The sequence below is a fragment of the Lingula anatina genome, chromosome 1, assembly GCF_051362555.1.
Source record: "Lingula anatina isolate TDL-2025a chromosome 1, LinAna3.0, whole genome shotgun sequence".
Lineage (NCBI taxonomy): Eukaryota > Metazoa > Brachiopoda > Lingulata > Lingulida > Lingulidae > Lingula > Lingula anatina.
Genome location: NC_141767.1, coordinates 67,240,141 through 67,255,315, shown reverse-complemented (window position 1 = coordinate 67,255,315; position 15,175 = coordinate 67,240,141). Strand labels below are relative to the sequence as shown.

At 36.7% G+C, this 15,175-nt stretch overlaps 1 protein-coding gene across 1 annotated transcript in view; it reads left to right on the top strand.

The window, feature by feature from the left end:
* Positions 1-15,175, top strand: part of LOC106181894 (G protein-coupled receptor kinase 3) — a 51,799-nt gene that overhangs the window by 3,838 nt on the left and 32,786 nt on the right. The window contains exon 3 of the mRNA XM_013566428.3: positions 12,754-12,827. Within this exon, the coding sequence (XP_013421882.1) occupies positions 12,754-12,827 (74 nt within the window). The remainder of the gene's footprint in view (positions 1-12,753; positions 12,828-15,175) is intronic.

Here is a 15,175-nt window from a genome sequence, read left to right as displayed (position 1 = left end):
TAAGAAAATTATAGATATACAAAAATTTCCAATATGACATATAATCTGCCCAGTTGTTATATAACAAAATTATGTTGGGATGTGATTGGTATCAGCTGCTTATTTTGCTATCTAGCAATTAAAACAATGTTGAAGAGTAAAAAAATACTAGTAATGTTACTAATTGAAACTGTATATGAGGAGGATTGACCTGGTGGAAAGGATTTTTGATGGTACCTGACTGAGAATGGGGTGCTGTCATGATACTTCTATTATGAATATTGCTAGTTAGCATGTGCTTGCTTCTGCCAGTTGCCTTTAATGACTATGATAAGGTACCATTTAGCAATTATGTTTTGTGTCAGTTTCTTAATGAAGAGAGAAGTGAATGAAATTCTTGGTTTAGGTGGGTGGTCTTACCAAAGAAATGTTTCTGTAAAGCAACAGCAAAAAGAAATAAGGTGCAATTTGCCATCTATGTTAGATATATATATTTTCCTAGCGGAAACGTTAAATAATTTCCTCCAGGTTGTTAAAAGATTACAGTTGAAAAAAATATGATGCATTTTGTACACATGAGCTCATGGTTCTATATTGTGAAAAGGTGTAATATTAAAGTTGAGCCTTGTTCACCTTCTACCCGGCCATTCCCATAGTGTTGGCTCAGAGCCCTTTGCTTATATTCAGTTAGAGGCTTACGATGGATTGATGCCTGGAATGTGAATCCATAGAATCTAGTTTCTCTGAGTGGCACCCATACTCTCAACAGGTAAGCATTTGACCTTCTTTCTACGTGAACTGGTAATCTGGGAAATGGGTTATTTTTAGCCTGTTAAGTGAAAGTACACCTGAAGCATAAGTGCTAACTTTATTTTATAATCACACTATACTACCAGTATTATAAGAATTGGAGCCAGCATAATCTGAATTTTCTGCCAGTTTCTGATTGAGAACTTGAATAACTCTAGGTTTTCCTTTGGCCTGCTGAAACCAAATTGAACCAATCAGCATTATAATTTGCCATTTATGTAATGGGATTGACTCTTTAATCAGGATATATGTAAAACTTGCTGAAGGATCAAACAATTTGTGAAAAGGTATCCCGTCTCTTTGCAGTAGATTTAGTTAATGATATTTATATGTAATACAAGATAAGGGGACTAATTAGTATTTCTAAGATTCCCTTGCTGGTGACAGTAAAAATGAGACCCTCACCATCACCTTCAGTTTGTAGTATTTGTAACTGACTGGCTTGATGTTATTCATTCTTGTTTGATAAAGTCACATCAATATGAAAATGAAAAAGAAATCTGTCTTATTTTGAAAGTTGGTAATTTCAAGGCAGAGAATATATTGCTGTGCCCGTGAATACACTGCCATCTTACTACACATAAAAATATTTATTTAAATAAAATAAATACCAGCTTAAGATTTTCTCAAGGAAACAATGAATAAATAATAGAGTCATTTTTGCTCTGTTTTATGGTTAATTGGATACTTGGGACTTTGGAGTCACTTCCTATCATGGACGTAAATCCCTTCTTTTATTTACTCACTATTGTACTACGTGGGCCACTCCGTAGCCTAGGAAGCACCTCCACACTCTTTGCATATAAACAAGATAACTTCATAATCCTTATAAACCATGGGTCCTGTAATTAATTTTTTTTTTCTTGTGCTTTCTTCTTGAATTCGTAAATGAGCGTCTGCAATCCTACTGTCCAGCAGGTAATTCAGGAGCATGGTCATGCTCATCATGTTGAAAGAAATTTCTGAATGCATATGTATGGTTGCTTAACTAAGGTATATTGATGTATTGGGGTTTTTAATCTGTAAGTCAATCCATTATCCGATAATAATAACAATATTTTATAAGAGATGTGTTTATCTGAATTGTTTAGGTTACCAGTTGGGTGTAAGTAAATGTAAGGTGTAATTTGTCTTGACGTAAGAATGCTGTTTTTGAGCAGGATATTGCTTTATTATTTCAGAAGAATGTAGCATGCCTTTTTGCATATGAGCATAGGCTATCCACGAACGAAATATATAGGCTTAAAGCCCTTTGAATAAGATTTATTATGCCATTTAGATTTTTTTTATTTAATTACTTCTATATATTATGATTACGGTAATGTGCCATGAATTTCGAACAGTAAAAAATAATTAAATTTGGGAAAAGATCGTTCTGGCCGAAATTCATGAAATGGAGATGCTCAGAACTTCCGAAAGTTCGAATTTCATGGAATTCTGTCAATTTTGACCGGAAGTTGTCTCTTCGTCGCTAGGCTTTCTGTTATCTTCTCCCGACGATCTATTTAGAGTTACCATAATGTATGATGTGTGAGTGTCGGTAATTGCGACCAAAGGTATACACGTACTTTCACCCGATCACTGTGTATGGCCCATAGATAGAGCGGTAATGTTGTCTAGGGCCGCAAAACAGTATCGTTATCAGTAGTGTCGTTTTTCAAAAGCGATTCTGGCAGCCAGAAACAAGTGTCGTTTTTCAAAAACGATCCTGGCGCTCAGAACGGGAGTGGACGGAGGGAGAGACGGCCGACGATTAGCGTCTGCCACGGCCAGATAACCTTTACTATGGAAGCTTAGTGTTACCGTTGCTCCTTTCCGTGCACTGAAACCGAGACGACAGCCGATCAGTGTCTATGGCGCACGTGCAGGTAGCCTTCATCTGCGATAAGTGTCTTCCGCGACCAGGTTCGTTGCCTTTACCGTTAAAGTCGGGCGGAGCTTTACGCGCGAATGCGTCCTCATCTCGCCGTTCGCGGGTCGGTGTCTCCGACGCATACGTAGCCTTCCCTGCAGAAGCCGGCCTCGGCACTACGGCCTCTCCTCCGTGCGGGGAGGCCACTACGACCGCAGATCGGTATGTGCGGCGCACAGGTAGCCTTCGATTTCGCCACGGCAGCCGAACTGTGTATTACGTTCTCTCTCCGTCGTGCGCTGCGACCAAGATGACCGCTGATTGTTGTCTGCGATGAAATATACTAGGTTTGGGGGGGGGGGGGGGGGGGGGGGGGGGCGTTTTTTTTTTCGCTCAGGCAACCCAATCTTAACCAGCAGCAGCAACTGATTTCCTGGCGCATAGTTGCGTCAATGTACGCATTTGAAAAGCGTGTACGTTTTGTCATTGAAACCATCTTCAAACAAACGCGAGAGATAGTTAATCTAGAGTAAACCGAAAAGGCAGTTTTTATATTCGTTCAAGGGACTGGAAGATCGTCAATGGGAGATAGTGAGCGATCTGAGCGCGACAATAAGCCAATTTCCACACTAGTTCAAGGGACTTCGTTACTATATTTGTCAGCAAGAGATCGTCAGCGATCCGAGCAAGCATAGAAGCTTGGACTTTTTGTCCATGCTCGAAGGCAATTTTCATGTAATCAGCAGGATATGGTTTGCTGGTTTGCGACAGGGGCGTAACCAGGCATACGCACGGATACACTGTGCGTATATAATTTCTTGGCCAACCATGATATTATTCTCTATAAATCTAGTGTACTTTTCAAGGAATATTATCGAAAATCCCCTTCGATTATAGTTAATGTCACCTGAATGTACAAATTCTCTGTATAATTTATATATGCACCATTGTTCTGACACCCTTCTCGTTTGCTTTCACAGAACTGAGGTAAACAATAATAGTTACCATCTGAAGTCCGATCTTAATCGTCCATCTAGCTGGAACTTGCTTTACCTCTTAATTAGAGGGTAAAGTGCCCTTCAGCTCACAGGTAGCTTTTGTCTTGAGTGTATCGAACGCGATATTTATCTCAGATAAAAATCTACCTGTGTGTTATTTTCAAAGAGCTGCTCCAGCAGACCTGGGGGCACTAGATAAATCTGATCATCGGGCTAAACAAGGAGCCACAGAAACAAAGGAAGATTGATTTTTCCTGCAAAGTTTCAAAGAATTTTGACACGGACTTGATCCAGCATAACCCTCCAAACTAACGGGGTGGTATGGGCAATTTTTACAAATTTACAAACAATTAAACTTAGATATATTACAATTTTATCCTTTAATATAATTTTGGGAGGCATGCACCCGCATGTAAGCTGGGTGATGTCAGTTAGCCCCTAGTAAAATAAACATACCCTTATGAGCAAGGCTTTTCCCAGCGAACCGTCCAGCCGTCATTTGGACGGCCGCTAACATCACCGGACGGCCTATATTTTCAAAGACGGCTAGACGGCTTGCGACTTTTTCTTTAATGACGTCTTGGCTTGTCGGGACAGCCGTGGACGTTGTAAGAAATTTTCTTAGAGTAATTTGACGTACCTAGCTTTTATGATGCGTCAGAGATGAATGGTACTACTTTGTAGTGTACGCTGATATTCAATCACGACGAAACTACTTCCTAAAGCTTACAAAACGCAATAAAATGTTTCTATGAACTTTAAGATACACATTCCACGCCGTATGCAGCAGTGACAAGAGTGACCTTCATGCGGTACAAAACACTATGCAAACTACAGGCCAATTTGTGAAAGGGGACACCTTCCGGACCTTCATACGCACGGCAACTGACAAAGCTGATTGACAAAAAGGAAAATTTCAAATTTTCAGCGAGAGATCGTTCGCAATCCGAGAGAGACCAGGAGGCAATTTTCATATTTGTTAAAGAGACTTCGTAAGCCAAAGGGCGAGACGAGAACGCAATTTTCGTATCGTCAGCGTCGCAATCCGAGTGAAACGAGAAAGCTCATACTCGTTCAGTGGCTTTCGTTTGCGGAAGATCGTCAGCCGGAGATCGTTCTCGATTGTTTTTAACCCTCCATCCCTCCCCATTGGAATTTATAATTTTTAAAAATATTTTTCATTTCATTTGTACATTTCAAGGGACTTCATTACCGGAAGATCGTCAGCGGGAGATCGTGAACGATCTGAGCGAGACAAGAAAGCAATAATGGTTATCTTTATTGCAGCTCTTTTGTTCTGTTACTGAAGTCTCTGCTGTTAACAATGCTATTGTGCGCCTCAGCAAAACTACCGATCGCTATCTCACACCGAATACTGCGGTAAAGAAACAACAGCCCGACAGTACAACTCTTAATAGATTCTCCTGTTATCTGAATGAATAGATATGACGATGTTGTTTAGCGTCCTAAACTAACTGTACTGATCGTTATCTTGCACCTTGGGCCGCACATGTAGTACTCAGGTAAAGGTACGCTAGGGCAACATTGCCGACTGTTAGATCTTTATAAGCGCGAGAATAGCCCGGTGGCCGGTTTTAAGGTGTACGAAATTCACGAAATCAAGATCGCGCAAAATTGCTTACTGGCCGAAATTCATGGTCCAGAAAAAACTCCAGACGGCCGATTTTAAGATCGTTCGAAATTCAAGAGCCGTTCGAAATTCATGGCACTTTACCGTAATTGATATAAGGAATTTTGTCATATTTCATGCTTGCAATAGTTTTAATATGCAGCAAGTTGTCACTTGGGGTATAAAACCCTTACAACCTTATGAAACGATATTTTTCATGAATTTTTAAAACCTGCATTTATAACTCTTAATAGCTGGGCTATTAGTTGTCAGTTTCCTAAAGTAGTGCAAAACAACAGTGCCCTACACAATGTGAAAAGGACCATAGATAGTTGGACAAGAATTTGAAAATGAAATTTTGATTGTCTCTTTGTCAGATCAGCTGCAAGGCTGTATATGTATAATTAAAACAGTAAGGGTATATTATGTTATAGTTAGCATATACATGTTAATATCCTGTAGCTGTGTGTCTGGTCTTGGGAGGTGAAAAGTTCGTTTGAGGTTAATACACTGTTATGACAGTGAAGGCACAATACCACAGTATTATTGAAAGTAATCACGACACACAATGCCAGTGATTATCTTCCGAGTTATCTGCTGATAAGAAGATGCACGTTTGACAAATCCAATAATATATGGAAAATTTTATGAACATTAGTTTTATTATGATACAATTGGGGAAAAAGAGCAATATAATAAATGTAAAGAACCAATAAAGCAATGAATAGAATGTATATTTGTTTGCTAGGACTCTGTGAGATGGCTAACTGATGTTTTTTATTGGCACGCTGTCATATTTATCAAAAAAGAACAGTTTTTGTATAGTCTCATCTGGATAAGTTTAAAAGGCAGTGATCTCACAGGACTAGTAGATATATTGATTAGAAAAAAATCATTGTTGTACAACTGATTTTCACTCTGCTGCAAGCAACCCTTCAAATACTCTATTGTAAATATTAGCATACGGAAGTTACAGGTATGGCTAGACTTGTGCATCTGTCAGCCTATTGTTCAAGGGTTAAATCACTATACTGTCATCTTTTATGAAGATGAATACCCTATATAATAAAGACATAAATGGCATATTATTGGTACAATGTACTCCATGAATAGGAATTTGATTTTCTTTTAGTTACTTTTCTCAAATGCCTTTACCTGAATTCATTCAGTTAGTCAAATTAATCCAGACACAATTTCAGGATCCCTTTTCTTTTAAATTCAGTGTCATAACTTGCCATTACATGTTTCTAAGCATCATTTAAAATTTTTCATATGTAATCAAGTTTTGAAATATTCTAAACATGATATATTAAAGTTTTGTAATGGTTATGAGTTTTAAAAGCACTCACTTTTCATATACAAGAAATCCACCCCCTAAATTTCAAATTATGTGAAAATGGTGAATTCACCATTATACTTTTTTTTTTTTATCGCTCACTCTGCTCTTTACAATTGATGATTTGATCAGGACAAAAAGCAAACATGATAATCAAGATGGGAGTTTCTGCATATTGTTGGCTTCTGTTTTGATGACATGATATATTCCCAGAATACCCCTTACTTATTCATGGAAGCCACACTGAAGTTAGTCCAGGGGTGGATAATACATCCCAGTTTCTTGCATAAGAAATTGAAATGGCCCTGTAGGAAAATGTAAATGTAGACAGAATAGCAGAGAGCAATTGTAATACCATACATTGCATGAATATAAGGCCAGTGGAGTTGTCTGTGCACCAATGACCTTCAGCTTGCAGACCAGGGCAGACTGCTGGAAACCCATCTGAGATATTTGTTGTAGGCTTCATGTATTGATCTCCATTTTGCATATCAGGATCCCACCATTATTGATCATATGTTGTCAAATCGTGGCTGTGCAATCACAGAATTGTATGCTGGGTGAACGTAATTGCCAGAGCCCCAGGCATCCATCTAGGGCTTGATTGGTGACAGTTAAATTGTTATGCTTTAGCTGATTGTAGTTTAGATCAAAAGTGATGCTCGGCCGCATTACTGCAAGTAGCAAGGCAAAAAGAGAAAATTCATCTGCATAGCTATTCAGGAGTCTGCAAGCTTCAAACTGTTACACTCCTGATGCACTTGAACTGAAGATCAAATGTTCAAAGATAGGATTTTCTAAGCTATTGCTTAAGATTTATGTCTGTCTTGATGGGAAAGAAAAATGATAATTTTCAAGTTGAAAGCAAAAACTGTTGCGATAGCACTTTTGTTTGTATTTTTGTGTGTGTGTGTGTGTGTATGTGTGCACGTGTGTGCATGTGTGTGTGTGTGTTAGAATGTGTATTGATCCCTGTAGTACATGAAAATTGGTCTAGCCATATTCTTAATGTGTTGCCTTTTTGGATGTGGCCATAAGGTGGCTGTCTAGAAGTGTTGGGAATGCAATCCCCTGACAAATATAAATATTTATTAAACGCAGCTCAAGTGGCCTCAGATGACTGGTCTGTCTGGATTTTTTCTTCCAATGAAAGAGGTATTTTCTGGAAACTTTGGTACACTGAAATACCACTGTAGCTTGTAAGATTGAACCTGATCTGAGATCTCTTAATTCCACTTTGTATATATTCTATATAGAAACTTGAACAACTGTTATATGGATGCATGAATTGGCCTAATGTGACCTGGCGGAACACGCTATACATATGATTTAGGCAGCTTATTTATCTCTGTTATGAACATTGAATGGATAATTGATAGAAGTGTTGGTATGTGTGTGTGTCTGTGTGTGTGTGTGTGTGTGTGTGTGTGTGTGTGTGTGAGAGAGAGAGTTAATTATGTAATTATGTATTCTTAAAAAACCAAATGAAGACCTTTCCTACAGGGCTTTGGTAATCTGCAAAATTACTTACAATGTGAAGAAACATGTACAGCATCATATCATGTGAAACTAATCACAGATATTTATTGTTAGAATTTTATTGTTCTTTACATATTACAGTTATGAATAGTCGATGAATTAGTCTGGTACAAAACAGGTTTCCCAATCTTCTTGGATATAATCTGGTTTGAGACGAAATTGATCCACATTTCATATAATGAAAACATGATTCAGACTTCACATGTGCATTTAACAGGTCTTTTTAAACACTTTCTTTGAATTATGTTGTGTAAATCTTAACCAGCCAGTGAATACTAACTAGAACACTCACAATTCAGTTAAAAATAATTTTGATGTTAAAAAGAAGGCATTCATCTGAAAAAGGGAAGAACTATCAATAGGGAACACTCAGGTTACTGCCAAGTAGAATTGTATAGCCCAGTAACAAGTGATGTAATATAATGTAATCTGATGCACTGATGAAGTGTTATCTGATGTATGATAAGTAGAATTGTTCTGAATTTGTTCAATATCTATTTATGTAGCCAGAGACAGTTCAAGTACCTGTGTACGTGAAAAAACTTTTGAATTATGCAGTCAGATTTACATAATGGAAACCTTTAACGATTAGATACACTGCTTTGAAGGAAAACATATTGAAAAGTGTAATTCATCTTTACCCCAACATTCATTGTGAATAATGCAATCAATAATGTCTATGAGTAATTCATTCAAAATCCTCTCTTTGCCAAACCCATGTATATAATGCTGCTTATGTGAAATACTTCTGTATATAATCATACCTAACATATATGCCTTATATGACTTCTTTTTGATCAAACATTTCTTTGCAAGGCTCTATTTTGTAACACACTCATATTATATACCACACAAAGAAGTGACATGTATGGCAAATGGTCTTATCCAGTGTGTACAAATCAAAGAAAAAGAACTCCCACACAATACCTACCCAACTTGTCTGATATATCTGTCATCACGGATCAGTGTTTTATATGCTGCCATTGCTATGTATGTAAGATTTGTGTGGATGGGTGGGATAATGGGTGGGTGGATGTTTGCATGAGGGTATAGGGGTTAATATTTTTTATTAATTTGGAGGACACTCTGTACATCCTGAGCCAATCAATCTCACCCAAGTTACCGTAAGCAACAGGCTAATACAAACCTTAACCCTAATCAGAATTATTCACCATGAAATGTCTGAAACATTACTGCCTAAAAGATCTTCACAGGAAGTGCTATGTTTGATATGCTATGGTGCATCTATCACCACTTCTGTCACATAAATTTAATACCGAATCCACTTTTAACACAATTTCATTATATAAACAAAGAAATGACAAGTAAATAAAGAAATGCTGGTAATGTTACATGAAGGTGTTTGCAGGCCTTGACAAGGTCATTCCTCAGGTTAGGCCCTGTGTATTGATCTTTTCACTCAGAACTGCCAACAGATAACACCACGTTTCACACAACTCTTGAAAGAATTTAGCCAGGAAAAAACCTGACATCAGGTGCATCATTAAATCTTGCAACAAAGAATGCGATTTTCAAAACATCAGAAAAGCTATTAAGGAAACTTTTGTCCTCTGTGAAAAACAAAAACAACAAAGAAAAATATATAATTAGGTAAAAGCTAACTCCCACACATCCATCATGAACTTCATTTAAAACTAAAATAGTGCATGCAGGAGTTCACTGCCTTTGATATATGTCTGTTTAATTGCCACAGGTAAATTTCCTCATGCAAACCCCTTCAGTAAAGGTAACTCACATTAAAATACTTAAGGCAGATGAAATTACAGTGCGCATTCCTAGTATCTACTATTCAACTCCATTACCTGGACTAAGATAAACCTTTATCTTCAATTTGATAATACAGATATCATAGCCACAATAGGGATTTTTCACCCTTTTTATTCCAAATTGAAAAAGATATCAAAATGTATTTGACATAAGCCTTGATAATGTGAAAAACTAAAATGTATGTTCTTGCCGCCCGAGTTGGGTGCTTTCAATTATTCTTTTACGTTTAGATAGGTTTACATTGTCCCAAGCCAATAGTTCGATATCAGATCAACCCCTTAGCTTAACAACCATGTTCCCTAAATGCACTTAGTAATGTTCATTAGTTGAATTTTGAGCTTAATTTGAAACGATCAATTCAATAACTACATGGAAGCCAGGAAATTGAAATGCAAACATGTTTTTCTTTTTTTTTTTCAATAATAAGTTCTTTGTCTATATAGGAGAAATACAGGAGAAATTGATGTATCAGAGGGTTTGATAGCAGCTTTACCTGAGAAAAGCTTGCAAGGTTTGATGATGGAGGGGATATGTCAGGTATACAAGAGGTATCATGGAGAGGGGAGAATGCATAGTACTATGTAGGCGTCATCTACATGCAAAACTTCATGAAACATGCTATAATATCAGTTGCCAACCAACTAGATGCAGGAGGAGGCTCTTACAGTCTCTATCAGCATGTGATCTGGAAGTACGTTTTTGATTTTAATCGTACATTATCCTGACAAAATCTCCAAGTCAAAGAAGCCCAGTCAAAGCAAAAATGACTGGCTTAATACATGGGAAATTTGATAGTTGTAGTTGTGGCTTTTTATCGAAATACCATTCATACCCAAGCACATTAGATTGTAAACTTGAGGTTACATTTTACACAAGTGATCATGAGGTCCATGAGCCAAGAAAAATCGAAACAGGAAGATCACAATAAACACTAAAAATTTACAAATACATATGCAAGCACGCACACACACACACACACACACACACACACTAAACAAAAATAAAAAAGGCTTCATTAAATTTTCCATTGGCTAGAGCTTCTGAAGGTAGGTGTGTTGGAGAGCAAGGGATGAGAAACTTGTGGCTGTATCGCTTTTAAAGCATACATAACTGATAATATATCATGTGCAACACCTTTTGTCATTTAGAAAGTCGAGTATATCAGTTGATGTTGTCTTATGTCATTTTCGTAAAAATGTCGCTATTATGAAACATTGATGAATAAAAGTTATCATCTTTTGTCTCTTTTGGTATAAAAAGCTAGAGTAAATTTGTGCATTTCCAGTGATATACAACCTTTCAATGCCTCATATCAGTTTCTAAGAAGAATGTTTGAAAGGACTTTTCATGATTAAAAACACTTTGCAAATGCCAGTTTTGCTCATGGTATTGCCTCCTACACAAATACCTTAAGCTAGGAGACTTAGACCATATGTGTGTGGAGTAATATCATAATAACTAACCTTCCAGGCATCGGGCTATGGTAAACATTTCATGATATAAAACTGGGGTTAACATGGGTAAATTTCTTGGAATGCTACTGTGGAGAAGAAAGAGATCAAAAGAATTCCTTTAAGCATAATATTTATACATAATTCATAATCAGTGTTTTTATTCCAAGTAAGACTCTGCATGGCATAATGCAATCTACCAACTTGTCCATTTCTGTCCACAGCACCTCTACATCTTGGTTATATCTTGGCTTGGACCAATTATGTTTTAATTTTCTGAAACTCTGGAAAACTATAACTGGCCATGGGGGGCGTGAGCCTTTCCATCTTATGTCACTGAAATATGCTGAATATCAGTTTTTTTCTCCAATATTGAGAATTACATAAAAAAACATTTAGTACATGTTTGACATGATGTTATAAAGAATTGTGTATAGACTGTAGACAGAAAAATATAAAGAATTGGAAAAACACAGCACTGCAGACACATTACATGAACACCATATAGTCACCTAGCATTTTCGTAATGTCTTGGTTCAAGTCGGATAATTACTTAATTAACAGTTAAGACTATCAATGAATTATGTTTTACAATGAGCCAGTGAAGTCTTCCAGGAAAATAAGCATCTTCACAGTATGGATAAGTATTCTCACATACATAAAATGGGAACCAGGTTATTCCTCAGTGCTAGGATATTTAGATGGGAAAATTTGTGTGTGAGTTTCTTGCTTTATAAAACATTGAACCAATTTGTGGCCAGATGTCATTGCTTAGTAAATCCTGAAGCTGCCCATTAGAAGCTCCCAGCACATCAGCAAATTTATGTGAAATATGCCAAGGCAAATTAACACAAAACTGGATTAACAAACATTTTAAAGAGAAAATTAAACTACCTGTGGGTGTAGGCTTTAGAAATCATATTAATGCACATCTAAAATTGATTTCTTTTCTATGTGTTCTATATGATGCCAGCTTTTTTCCTGGCTCCCTGGAAGTTTGTGTGTTTTGATGTTATTTGCCCTTGTTCTTATACCTAAAGGGGTTCCCTTGAATAGTATAATTACTGCAATATTACATTTTACAAATCTCTTGTGTTTTCTCTGTCTGCCACGCAGTTATAGAATAGTTTGGTGAATCCATTTGTTATAATTTAGAGGACTTACAAATACATTTTAACATGATTGATGCAAAAGCAGACGTGGTAGTTGTAGACAAAGGGATTAAATGCTTAAAATCATGTTTTATTATTTCACTCCTTGCTAAATCTTTGTTATTTACATATTTACCATTGTCTCACAAAATAGCATTCAAATATGATTATTACTTTAACTGGTCTTATATGATAATAGTTTTTATTTTTTATTTTCAGGATTTTTGCTCTTCAAAGAGTTTTGTGAAAATTGCTGTGATGAGTCGGTACCTCAGTTGAAATTTTATGAAGAGGTAAGTGATATACGCCAATCTGGTGTCACTAGATTTGCTTGATAGAAGCACTTGATAAGTATACATTATTTTAACATAATTTCTTCATATCTTCATATCTTCGTATCTTCATATCACCAAATCCACAAAAAAAGTCCCATGTAATAATACAGTGGAACCCTATTTCATTTGGCATCATTCAGTGCGTTTTCACAGGTTTTGCAATAATATATGGTCTTAAACCAAGTCTTGTCATAAAAAAATTATTTTTGCAAATTTTATTTTGGCTTTATGACAACAATTCATTCATCACTGCACCTCTGAATGTTGAAGATGAGGTTGAAGATAATTTGATTGTGACGTGATAGGTTATAGTAATTGGATGAGGAAATATGATGCAATGGCTACGACCTATGACAAACTTACTGGTAAATGTATCACAAGCATAGAACATGTTGTACTGTAGTTTGTCCTCCAAAAGTAACATTGCACCAACTTCTGCTGCAGTTTGGGGTCAGTCGGTGCATTTTATCAGGTGTGACAGCCATGATATGCTTGAACTTAATCTGTAAGCAACTCTGATTCTAATGGCCTGGAATTCTGGCATGTGTTGTGTTCTATAGAGTCAAGTGTAGAGTTTGAAATTGCTGTGGCCAGTTGCATTGGAGGTCACTGTGGAAATGTGCTCATTGGGCGGTACATACCTAAAAGTCAGTACACATCTCTCAGAATCTTTTATGTTTTATTTGGAAAAAGTTTCATACAGGCAGTTGGTAAAACTGTCAGGGGACATAACTTAATGAATTTTGCTATAGATACATTGTGGAAAATTACTAAGCAACTCTCAAGTGCATATGTTTTTTCAGCCCACAAAAGATGTTAGGTTTTCCCCTATTAGAGCCTGTGCCTCATTTGGCTGATGGAAAACTAAGTCTGAAACTCTAGTGAAAGCACAACTGCAATTTGAGTCCACTTCTCTCTCAACATCCAAGGACAATTCATTTACTGCTAATTAATTAAACAAAGCTGCTCTCTTGGGTTTGAAGTTGATTTAGTTACTCAAATTTGGAAAAATGTTGTTTTAAAGCTTGTTGACTGAGATTTTGTTTCTCCACAGAGGGAAGTGAACATTTGGTTTTCTTGTGCATCAAGGATCAAGTTGATGTTAAAAATGGCATTGGTGAATTGGTATAATTTTAATAGAAGAGCATTTGAAATGCTATAACAGTGACACTGAATGGATACTAAAGGTACTTGAGGACTTAAGGACAAAATCATTAGACAAAAAAGGGCCTTTGATGAAATACCTTAGATCAAGTCAACTCAAAATGCATGATGTTCCACCTCTCAGGCCCCATTCAGAATAGGGGACTAATTAGTCCTAGGGTCAAATATGATGACCCACTACAAAGCTTGCTATCTAATCTGCTAATAGACACTGAATAGATTCCCTGTATTCAAGTGGGTCGGCCATATTTGACCCTCAGACTAGTTAGTTCTCCCTTCTGAATGGGACCTTAGTCACCATTCCTCAGGAACTACCTTCATACTTCATCTGAATTCTTTAAGCATCACCTTTAAAGATTCAGTTTTATTTGTATTGGAAATTAGATTTTGGGACAAAACATTCTCTTTGAAAATTTGGAAGATTTAGGATAACAAAAACTTCTTCATCTTTCCCATAAGTTGATAAGTATCCATACAAATTCACATTGATAGCACTGTCAGGGACTGAAGGTCTTTAGTTGAGTATGCATTTAGACCAAATCTGAGAGCTTCTTGAGTGGCAGAGGAATGCACTTCACTGAGTGCTCTTGTTAAAACAATGTTTTGTTTTTAAGAAGAATGGAATTGAAGGTACAAACAAAACAACCTGCTAAACCAGGACAAATCTATTTTTTTGTTGTGCTTTCAAAGAGAAAAAAATTGCCTGGAGAAAAAAATGCCTGTCCTCTGCTTCCACTCATAGCAAGCCACTTACCTGGAAGATAACAATAACTGAATACAAATTGATTAATGTTTAGTTTCAGAAATCAATAACTTGTCTGCAGGGCCACTCTGGAGCTTCCCTAGGATAAAATTGAAAAAAAAAAAAAGAAAAAAAGATGCAGACATTTCCTTTCAAAAATGGCATATTATTTTGTTCCATTCTGCTTCAGCAAATGCATTCCAGGGGCTGCAAAAGCATTAGCTACTGCTGATGTAGCAGAATATTTTAGGTCATCTTTTTCGTATAAAATCATTTTCATGATCTAGCCTTATTGGTATGTTGCCTATTAAGCTGTAAGCTAGTGATAATGATAATTAAGTCCATCCATCCCTGAAGGCTTAGATATAGTGGAATTGTTAATTGAGAAAGAAAAATATTG